Source organism: Erpetoichthys calabaricus, chromosome 4 (genome assembly GCF_900747795.2).
Source record: "Erpetoichthys calabaricus chromosome 4, fErpCal1.3, whole genome shotgun sequence".
Taxonomy (NCBI): domain Eukaryota; kingdom Metazoa; phylum Chordata; class Cladistia; order Polypteriformes; family Polypteridae; genus Erpetoichthys; species Erpetoichthys calabaricus.
The window spans coordinates 29,443,157-29,454,731 of record NC_041397.2 but is presented as its reverse complement, the minus strand read 5'-3'; the positions used below and the strand labels follow the sequence as shown (position 1 = coordinate 29,454,731).

General features: G+C 40.9%; 1 protein-coding gene across 1 annotated transcript; it reads left to right on the top strand.

The window, feature by feature from the left end:
• Nucleotides 1-341: 341 nt before the first annotated feature.
• On the top strand, nucleotides 342-6,094 carry ccna1 (cyclin A1). The gene is made up of 9 exons (XM_028799291.2): nucleotides 342-395; nucleotides 724-896; nucleotides 1,307-1,547; nucleotides 4,260-4,369; nucleotides 4,469-4,692; nucleotides 5,265-5,469; nucleotides 5,553-5,666; nucleotides 5,750-5,883; nucleotides 5,970-6,094. Exons 2-9 carry the CDS (start codon nucleotides 732-734, stop codon nucleotides 6,031-6,033), a joined length of 1,257 nt encoding a protein of 418 aa, XP_028655124.2. The 5' UTR covers nucleotides 342-395; nucleotides 724-731; the 3' UTR covers nucleotides 6,034-6,094.
• Nucleotides 6,095-11,575: the final 5,481 nt, after the last annotated feature.

Here is an 11,575-nt window from a genome sequence, read left to right as displayed (position 1 = left end):
TGTATCCTAGGGGACAGATAGACCAACCTGTAATTACTGCTGCACCACAAAGAAAGCGACTCGCAGAACGGCGTGACGCAGCGTGCCCGAACTCGGCTTTTCTCGTTGCCATTGGTTGCGGAGCTCGGCGCCTCGATTCTTGACGCTGACTGGCTGGAGTTGGCTGCGCCGCAGCTTTTTTGTTCATTATGAATTAAGGGTTGCCGGCTGATCAAGCCCTAGTCTGTTTGTAGAGTTTCGATCATCTTATTGGGAAGTGATTCCTGTCATACGGTTGCATTAATGCAATAAGAGGCACTCATTAAGAGAATAATATATATTCAGCTGGGGTAAGCATTTGTGTATAGCTAGTTATTTTTTCTGGGAAGTTTATCTTGTGTGGCTGCAGATTGAAGGTTAGCTGCGCTTCTTCTACGTGCGGTTTAATTTCCTTGTTTGTGGTGTGAAGTTTCATTCTACTGTATTAAAGTTGTCGAAAAAGCTGATGGCACTTTAATCGTGTAGTCTTGCAAGGTGGTTGATGTCACCTAAATGTTGCTGGTTTATTCAGTAATACAATCTTGCGTTATTAACGATCAGTTTCTACTAATCCATTATTTATTTTTTGCCTTAGTTATATCTCCTGACGATATTTGACCGGTGACGTATTTTAAATAAGTGCCCTGCACATAAGGCGCTATATAAATTTTATTAGTAATAATCCGGTCTCATTTGTGTTTGTAGGCTGCATAATGAACTTCAATCGCCTCGCTTCAAAGTACGTCGCCCAGGAAAATCGAAATCCGATAGTTCGGACAGCGAAGGAGCCCAGTGTGGAAGTGCCAGTTCCCAGGGCTCACAGGCCGGTTCTGGGTGTGCTGTGTGAAAATGAGCAGCGGAGGCGAACCGACAGTCAGGTAAGACTTCCATGTAGACGGGGAGGATGTAACGATTTGAAATCGGTAGGGGACATTTTTGCATTTGAACTCCGAAATATCAACGATTGACACTTTTTTGCTCCTTAAGACTGAATACCTTAAGCTGCGATCCTGTAATAGTCCCTCTTAGCCACAAAAAACTCTTAAAGCATTTGAGTTACTCTGGTACAAGTCACGAGTTTCTCGTTTGACCCGTGAATAAAGCTTCTCTGAAAGCACTATTAGACGTGCAGGGGTCTGTCATCGGGTTCCCACCCTGTATGTGGCATTTTGATTGAGTAGAAGTTCTCTTTAAACTGATGTGGCTCAAGTCAGACTCCTCATGTCGTCTTGGGTATCTAAGTGATTGCTTTTTTTTTTTTGGTCTATTTTAATGCCTTTATTCGCAGAGTTCATTTTGCTCAAGGAATCACTCTGGTTATGAGAAGGAGCCTTCTGATGCTTACAAGAGAGCTTTCCCTGTGTGTCCAATAACTCGCTCCAGTGTGAACTATGAAGTCTTTGTGGATGAACCACAGGAGCCCCCAAGGCCTGTGCAAAAGAGAGCAGTGCCTGTGGAGAATGTGCCCAGAGATGAGAGCATTGCATTACAACATAAAGACTTCAGGCTGTTCTTGGAGCTAAGTGCAGGTAAAAAAAAATACGGAGCTGTCAGTTTTTAAACACTTGTTTAAAGAATAGTTGGTGCAAAGGATGGTCAACCTTGAATTATTTTCTTTTAAATCCCTTTGACCTGTGTCGGGACTCCTACAGTCTCTTCTGACATCCTGTCGAGGGGATGGGCAGTGTAGAACAATGCAGGACACTTTTTAACCATGGACTATTATCAGTAAGCAGCATGTTAAATGCATTGACCAATGCAGTTTTGTACTACGTTCATTGGTGAACTCTGGAAAGCAATAGTACTACCTGTACCGGTGCTACATGAACGGCTTGGCTAGATTTATAACCCTTCTGTCCTGTAGAAGACTTGGTGGTATTAGGTAGTTTATTGCCTTTCAATTTGAAGCTCATACACAACCTTCCCCTTAACCCTTGCCCCCAAAAAATAAAACTGAATCCATAAACTATGAAAATAGGCTTGCAATTTAAAATTTAGTCCAACTTGCAGCTATTCAAACACAAATTTGTTGGCAAAATCTGACATTATTAAAGTCCTACTTTCACATGCTGCTCTACGGAAAGTATGGAAAGCTTCAGTTTGGAGAAATGCCTCTCGCCGCTAGCAACACTAATGGCAATTTTGTGGTGCAACTGAATTTCCATGACTTTTTTTGTAAAACTTTAAGGGCTTCCCCCACACCCCCCAACCCAATAAACAAAACTGAAGGAACTTTTCAATGCCACTGAAATTGGGATGACCCCTATCGGTATTTAAGACTAGAGTAAGACACGGATATTTTAGTGTTGCCTTTCCCCGAAGGCCGCACTGCTTTGTTTGCCTAATCTCCATGTTGGCTTACTTCACGCGAGTCTTCAGTCTGAACTTGTCAAGATTTGCATTTGTTAAATCTTTGCATCCTGTGTTTGTAAACATTCAAAATGTATGTTGACCTGGGTTACATGCATCGGCTTACCAAAGCCCTTTGGGGTTAAAACTTAAAGTGCCACCTGGCGTGAACTGTCCCAGCTACACCAGTGCCAAGACTTCCATTTCAACGAAACACTAGGCCAATAACTATTAGTCCACTCGCGAGCAAAAGCTTTCTTGGCTAACACTACCAAGTAGTTGCTCTGGCTTGCATCACTAAATTGCTCATAAACCTGAGCTGGTCTGAAATTCAACATTTCATATCATCACTGGAACCTTTTTCGAGGTCCTGACCTACAAATCTGGTAGTCCGATGCATTCGTTTAATTCCACTCTAGGATGTCTACATATCTAACAGATGACTGATATGACCCAGTAACTATTCAGCATTTGAGTTTTTAATCTTTTGCCCAAAAAACATTTTAAACCAAAGAGGCAAGATTGCATAGCCAATGGTTAAATCTAAAACCCAAGCCCGGTGCTTCCCAAAATCAGTACTGGGGACCCACTGTGGCTGCAAATTTGAGTCCTAATCGGTGACAACTAAACAGACTTTAATTGGCTGATATTTTTCCTCTTCTACATTCAGAAAAGCATGGTTTTTACACATTTAGAAATTTCTGCTTTTGTTGGATTCCTTGTGTTGCCCGTTCTCTGCTTTCCTCACATGCCCCCAAACTATTTTATTAATGACCATTTAAAAATGAGCAGAGCAGACATCCAGCCATCAAATAATAATCAAAGGCTGAAATTTAAGCCTTGGACCCAATTAGTAAATGAATTAAACTGGGGAGGGGTGGGGGAGTAGATGAAAATACATATTCCCATAACTGCTTGGTGTATGGGGTGTTTTTAATTTCTGTTCCTAAATCCCAGAACTTGGGTAAATAACCGTTCACTTAATTAGGCCAGGAATCCAATTCAACAGAAGCTGGTTGGGACAAAAACCTGTAGCTGCAGTGGGTCCCAGGAAAGCCCTGGTGTAACTTACTCTTGGCTAGGGGAGGTGGCTTAAAAAATGGCAACAGTAAGGCATATGAACTAGCTTAAGAGCAAAAGGAGGTTGACATTTTAGGCTCTGAATGCTGTGGTTATTTATCTTACTGTAAGGACCCTCGCCTTAGTGGCCTTTGAAACCCTGAAGTATGGAATGCTTGTGTAACACTGCCTTAGGGTTAATGGTCTTGCTACTTGTTCTAGAATTAGATTGCCCTTAAATTCTGATCTTTCAGAATGCCACATTGCCTGCATCTATAAAAACAGTGCATATGGACTTCAAAGCCAGAGACCTTTTGGGATAGCACTCCCCTCCTCTTGCTGGCACTGACACCTTGGAGCACAGGCAGGTGAAAGGACTCCTGGTCAATGTAACCTGTTCAGTCTTTGGCCAACACATTATACAATCAAATGTAGATACTTGTGTTAAAAGGAATAATTTTGCCATTGTGGAAATGCTTGCCAAATGATGTCCGAGCAGTTTTATACCCCCATCCTTCACATTTAGCATACAATTGTATAGACCTGCATTGGGCAATGTGAAGATTTTGCCAATATATTGTAAGCTACTCCCATAAACGTTGCATAGCATAAATTGGTAGGGGTTAGGACCAAAAGCCTTGTGGATTTGGCTTTTGGCCAGTGAATGAAGGGACATTTGAACTGGAGGTTCGCAAAGCCCAATCCATGAGGCTTTAGTTTCCCCGTTTCTACAGCAAATCCTGGACTAGTGGAATTGCTACATGTCAAACTTAACAATATGGTCATTGGCTACCAAGGTGTACAGTGTTTTATAATTCATGGACTCATTTTAGGTTCTTTAGATGTTTCAATGCAGTCTGTTCATGAAGAGCCTCCTGCATGTGGTGACCCGTCTGTAGCAGAATATGCAGAAGATATCTACTCTTACTTGCAAGAAAGTGAAGTGAGTATTGCTTCTAGAATTTTCTAATAAGGAAATACTATTTGGCTGAATTTTTTTTTTTTTTTTTTTTTTTTTTTTTCTCTTCCCCCTCCTGTCTAGAGAAAATTTAGGCCAAGGTGTGGCTATATGAGGAAGCAACCGGACATCACCAACAATATGCGTGTCATCCTGGTAGACTGGCTAGTAGAAGTGTGTGAGGAGTACAAACTTCAGTCGGAGACTCTGTATTTGGCAGTAAACTACCTGGATAGGTTTCTTTCTTGCATGTCTGTTCTCCGGGGCAAGCTGCAGCTAGTTGGGACCGCAGCAGTCTTCCTTGCATCGTAAGTAACTTGTTCTGCAGTGAAGGGGTGTTAACAGGCAAACGGGATCATTTGCTCCTTTAACTACTAGTACCTAAAGGGGAAACCCTCCCTCACTTGGCAATTAACAAAATGGTTGTGTTCTACCCATTACTTAAGCTGCTTGGCCCTGACTTGCCAGTCTGTGTAAGGTGCATATTTTATTAAAGGGATGGGAGGACATTGCTGTTTTTGGGGGAGGGCGGGGGTGGATTTGTTCACACCCAACCCATCTCTTGGGTACACCTTGGACTGTTGGCAGGTTACGGACTTCCACTAGGGTAGTACAAGAGTTTAAAGCACAACTAAACAAGCGGAGTGGGTACCTCCCTGGAGTATTGCATCACACTTGGAGTGAAACTAAAGTTTGGCTTCAGCCTGAGGTATCCAAGACATACTTCAGAAGTTTCTCTGGGCTGGGCAAATGGGGCAAGTGTAGAGTTGAAATTGCCAACAGTTGGCCAGTTTCTACTAGAACTGTAAAGCAATCACTCAAGTAGCTTGAAGTGTGTTGTCAGCTTGCAAGTTTTAAACTTTTTGTCTGCCTGTTACAGGAAACATGAAGAAATCTGCCCACCAGACATTGAAGAGTTTGTCTACATTACTGATGACACCTACACAAAGAAGCAGCTATTGCGCATGGAACATCTCTTGTTAAAAGTGTTGGCATTTGACCTGGCAGTACCTACCCCATATCAATTTCTGCTCCAGTTTTTGAGGATAGGGGCAGTCTGCAAGAAGACGGAGAGCCTGTCCTTGGTAAGCTTTGCAGACAAGACTGCTTGTGCTGCTTAATGATTTAAGGGTATAAGTGTTTAAAATGGAAGGTTTGTCTCCCCCAGTACATGGCTGAGCTGAGTCTGCTAGAAGCGGATACCTTTCTGAAATATGTGCCATCCCAAATAGCTGCCTCTGCATTTTGTCTTGCAAACTACACCTTAAACAGCGTTTATTGGGTGAGACTTTTTAAAATCCCAATTTAAATTTCTGCACTTGTTAAATAAGGCCAGTAGACAGTCTTTATTTTCTTGAATTGCAGCCGGAGTCACTTGCTTGCTTTAGTGGATATGATCTAGCAGACCTTTGGCCATGCATCCTTGACCTACAGAAAGCTTTTACGGGAGCTGTAAAGCAACCACAACAAGCAATAAGGGAAAAGTACAAGAACTCCAAGTAAGGACCCGACTTGCATGTGTTGTGCCTCCTCACACCCTTTAGCTTTTAAGTAACCAGCTCATAACTTTTTTTTTTTTCGGCAGGTATCTGGGTGTCTCACTACTTACGCCGCCACAGCATTTGCCATTTGACTGCTTATCAAGTTGACAGACTTGAGTGAACTTGGTTTGAATGAAACCATTAACGGACATTTCCATGAAATCTTAACTTTTTTTTATTTTAATGAAGGTTTTTAAAGATGCACTTTTTAACTTGTCCATGAATGTGTATAGTGACCTTTTTATTTAAGCTTTATCTTGGTCATTCTAACTTTTTTACAATAAATTTTTATAGTGCAATTGTGTCTCGCCCTTTTTAAGGCGACTACCATAGTTTGGTTTTCCTCAACCCATACAGCTTCTGTCTTGACTATTTTGAGCAGCTGCTGGCACAATTATTGTCTCTACCCTTGAGATTGAAGCATGGTTTAGTTAACTTAACCACTAGAGCGGTGGTTCAGTGTGCTCTGTGAAACTTGTGCATGCAGATATGACCACTCAAAGGCACCTCTGATCTAATAGCATAGAATTGCGTGGGGAGTTCCTTTAACAAGTTATGGCAAAGAGGCTCAATGACCCTCATACATAAAGTCCTGGAAGCTTTTTTTGAGTATTGCCACTGGTGAAAACCTACAAATTGTTCCAGTTTTTCCAAAGGTCCTTGGGTGTAGGTACAAAACAGGGTAAGCATTTAGCCTTTCTAAGTGGCCATGCTGGAGTTTCTCAACTATAGAGATGAGGGAACTCCTTTTTGGCTGTTCATGCCTTTTGGAAAAATTTGACATTCTGGCAAATACCTGTAAAGCATCAATCTAATGATACTACGCAAGGGCCAACAAATTGAGTCGTAGTAATATTGGCACAAATGGAATCTGCAGATGTAGGTGGCTTATCTAGACTCCCTGCATTAGCTCTGGTATTAAACTGGCAATGGAAATACGACTAGATGGAGAAACTCTGTTAACGATGGTTTTGAAATAAGTCGGTACTGAAGGATAATTATCTCTTGCGCTTTTTTCTTTTTCTCCCCCTTCACCAATACACACCAGTTTGGCATCACATTTCATCTATCCTAGGTCTGCTGGACAGATACAGTAAGGCAGTGGTCCCCAACCTTTGACAGCAAGGCCCACTTTATTAGATGCAAATTTTTGCACGGACCGGTCGGGTGGGGGGGGGGGTGCAGTTTTATACACAATTTACATAACATTTCTATTGTTAAGCAGTTCGCATACGTTTGCAACCTGGGATTTTTTTTTTTTTTTTTTTTCATATAACAAAGACATATGCTTTGCATTTGCCATTCCAACAGATTGCACATCACAAACATTAACACTGTTATCGTTTTTTCGTGTCTGCCGTTTCTTTAGGAGGGTGACAATGAGTTAAATTCCAATGGATGCTTTTCAAATGTTGACAAGCAATAAGCAAAATTTTCACTAAAAACCGCAAAAAAAAAACAGTACGAGGAAAGTTCGAGAATTTTTTTTTTTTACAATGTTTCTGTTTGGGGATCGTTGTGCAAATGTGCACATCTGAGCTGCGACCACAGATCTAACTGCTCTGTGGATGATTCATTCAGGCATTTCAAGGTCACTTCGTTGTAATGAAAGCATTTGCTGAATGTACTTCGTAGTAACGCGATTTCTATAGACTCGTGTCATATGGGGAAACTGTCGGAACCGTAACAATACTTTGTTGTAATACTCTCTCACCTTGGACTCTCTCTGCACTGCTGCAAAGCCCCGCCCGCCAAGCGTTCTGAAAAGTCTTGAGTCTCCGTTGCCGGCAGTTCTCTCGCGGCCTGGCTGTCAGACGGCTGCGGCCCGGTAGTGGGTCGTGGACCGGTGGTTGGGGACACCTGTAAGGAGGTAAAAAAAAAATGTTCCGAACTTATGGGATAGCTTGATATTTAAAATGGAAATCCTATTAGTGATCTACAGATAGACACTAACCAATCCTACCAGTTTTAAGAGCTGGCTGTCCAAAAATCCTTTCCTTAATTCTCTATTGTCCTGTGCATCCTTTTTGGGTGAGCTTTTCATATCTGTTGCTTCCCACCACATCATCTGGGAGAAGATGTGCACAATCTCTTCTCTCCTCTTGCCAAAACTACATAGGGGCTATGCTGTGGAAAAACTAATTTTCATTTCTACCCAGTCTAACTTTGCATTCATCAGAGTTTGACACTATTTAGCGCCTTGGTCATTCCCATTCTAGATAGCACTTTTGGTCTGTAGGGGGCCATTTGGCTTTTTACAGAAGCGAAATAAGACCGACAACCCTGAGAAATGTACCGGGTTCTTTCCAGCTTTGTGTAAAGTTCTGCCTCCATTGGGCATGTCTCACTTGGCTTCTTTTCTTCATATTGCTTTTATAAATTGTTGCCATTCATTGCCAGCACAACTCTTTTAGAAGGGGGAGAGAATTACACCATGACCTGCATTTCTTCCCTAATGTAACTTTTACTACATAGTGGTTGGCAAAGAAACATCAATGTAGGGATGTAAAAGCAACACTTTATCTGGTTTGAATTTTTTTTTTTATGCTCTTTGAATTTGTGTCTGATCATGAATCTGGATCTTGGACTCTCCATACCTATGAAATACTGTGTTTGGCTGCTGATCACTTGCTCGTGAGTGGTGTGGTAGATGCACAGTTGTCCGGACCAGGATCAACTCTGGTCCTTTGTCAGGAAGTGAGGCCACAATGGAAGGAGCAGGATGGCCTTGTGTCCCAGTCTGGATGGGTGCAGATGCTTTTCCTAGAAGGAAGGTCTACTCAGAAGGACTGAGGGTGCCTGTTTCCTGTAAACACGATGGCATCATCCCACTTTACCAATTTGCATGCATGCTGGGAGTTATAGTAAGATTGGAACAGCCCTGTCAAGATTCTCAGCAGCTGCAGGGATTGCTATTTCCTCCTTGAAGGGCTTTCACCTGACCCAAAAGTGCCTCTAGTTTTCAGTGCTGTCACTACACATACTCCTGGGTTTGTCATTAAATAAGTTATTTATTGAGCACCTTTCACAAACCCAAGGTTGCTTTACATATGGAGTTTTTAAAAAAAAAAAAAAAACTGCACGAGGAGTAGAAGGTGGGTGAGACTACATGAGGGGTATGGAAGAAGAAAAAATGTTATTGTGCAGTCTGAAAAGGAGGAAAGTGGAAACCTAAAAGGTATTATTGGGGGGGGGGGGGGGGGGGAAGAAACACCTCGTATTTGAACCCAGGGCTGTTTTGTGGAGCTGTGTCTGTGGGGTTGGGACACTGCTACATCCCCTGGTGGTCACACTCAATATTCAAGATTTCTGCTTGCTTGTCAGTGTGGTTTAGTGTCCTATTTCTTATTCATCATCTAATTGTCTTCTGCAATTTGCTTGATGCTAAGCAGCTGTTGCTTTTTCTTTCTGCCATCATGGTGGTATTCACCTGTTTTTGTGATCACTTTGATTTTGCTGTAAACACATGATCACAAGTCATTTTGCTGTCCTCTGATTATTAAAGTCTGATATTTGAAAACACACTAGATTATGAATTCTGAATGTGTATGTACTGTGTCCTGGGGGGCTGTCAATAAATGAGCTTGCAGGGACCATGCTTTTATTACAATAACATTTTCTAGCCAATAGCAAAGTGTCGATCCGCTTGTCACGACAAATTATTTTTTAATTTCTAAAACATAGACAATAAGTAATCCAGAACATAGTCTGTGCTTCATTGTCTTGTCTACTTATTCTTTTGTCACTTAATCATCTTTTGTGATGTGCTTAGCTGATGTCGCTCCGGTTTTTTCTTTCTGAATTATTGTAGTTATCACTTGGTTTCTTAATCACTTTGCTGTCTTTTATAGTCACTAGATTGCTAGCACTTAAAATTTTTATATTCAGTTTGTCTATGTGCTTCAGCATCTTCATACTGTTTCTTCATCACTTGCTCGCCTTCTGCAATGTGCTTGATACTCCACCAGTGTCGCTGCTCTTTATCTTTTCTGCCAGTATAGTGATTATCACTTGATTTCTTGATCAATTTATCATTAACCCATGATCACCAGGTTGCTGCTACCTAAATTTCTTTGAGTTTACAGAACATCTCCGGTCATAATCTTTCACGTAAGACCAAGATCAAAGATCTAGTCCCAGTAGTCCATGAGTAATTATGTGAGAGACCTTAGCATTTTATAAACCGATTACCTTAGGAAGCTCTAAACAATGCTAAGGTCCTGTGCCTTCTGCTTGATTTAATTAGTAAAACCAATGAAGACATTTAGAACATTCAGATGCAAAGTTGTAGGACACAATTATTCTTAAGATTTAAAATATATGTAAATGTAAGAGTAAGACCTCAGAAAATTTGATGATTTGTTATACAGTATTTGTCTAACCATCTTTCCTTGAATTCATGATTTTGTCAGTTCTCAACAATAAATGGCAACCACTTGTGAGATTGGAACAAGCTCAGGCTGATACTGTTCATTGGCGAAGAGCCATCTTCTTTAGTGCCAGAGCACTTTTGCTATAATGACACCTGACTTTATGTAGTTTTTGCTGGTCTAGTGACAGTGAATTGTCTGTTTTATTTACATATGGAGAAAAATAATTGACATCATGAAATTGACTAATAACTGAAGCTATTTCTAAATTTATAATGTCAAATCGGTTTTCACAGAATAATGCAAGAGGTACCTGAGGCTACTATGATGCCAAATATAGAAGAATATTAACCGTTGTATGAGTACATTGACATGTTTTCCTCTTATCTTGCAAAGAGACATACTGAACCACCAAGCAACTCTTCCTTGAAATTCTTTAGCATCCAACTTTAATATCAAAGCATTTAAACTTTTCCCTAAACTTGTCTAAGTGTGCAAGTTGAAGGACAGTATTTAAACTATGCTAAGTGGACTGCTGACGTAAAAGGGTATTATCACACTAAGCTAACACATTAATGTCTAAGTTTCTACTCTGGTGGCGGTACTAGGGCTTGAGGAAATGTAAATAATAAGAAACCAAGAACAATACTAGAATGACAGTAGCATAATAAATTAAAGCCAGCATGGATTTAGAAGAGGGTCGTCTTGGCAAACTAATCAATTACATTTCTTGAGCAAGCTACTGAAACAGTAGACAAGAGTAAACCATACAAAAGAATTTACTTAGACTTTCAAAAAAGCATTTGATCCAGTTAACCAAGGATTAATTCTGAGTCCAGAAACTGTTGGCATCAAAGGTAACCTCCGAAACAAGATCTCAAGTTGGTTAACTGGCCTCAGACAAAGAGTACAGATAAGCGGAGAATGCTCTGCATGCAGTGAGGTTAGGGTTGGGGTTAGGTTACTTTTTCTGATATACATTAATGACATTGACTCCATAGTTTGTGAAATTAGCAGATACCAAAATAAAAGGAATAGCAGATACTGAGGCGGCAGAAAAAACAATTCAGAAAGTCTTGGACAACCCCTTGGAAAGTGCAGATTTAACAATGAAAGTGCAAAGTTGTAGACATGGTCAAAAGGAACGTCATTTACAAATACAAGATGGGAGACGCGGTTCTACATACAGAAAGGAACCTCTGAGAAGAATTTAGAGTTTTACATTGGCACAGTGTTCAGAAGCAATTAAAAAGGTTAGTAAAATGTTAGTTTATATCTTG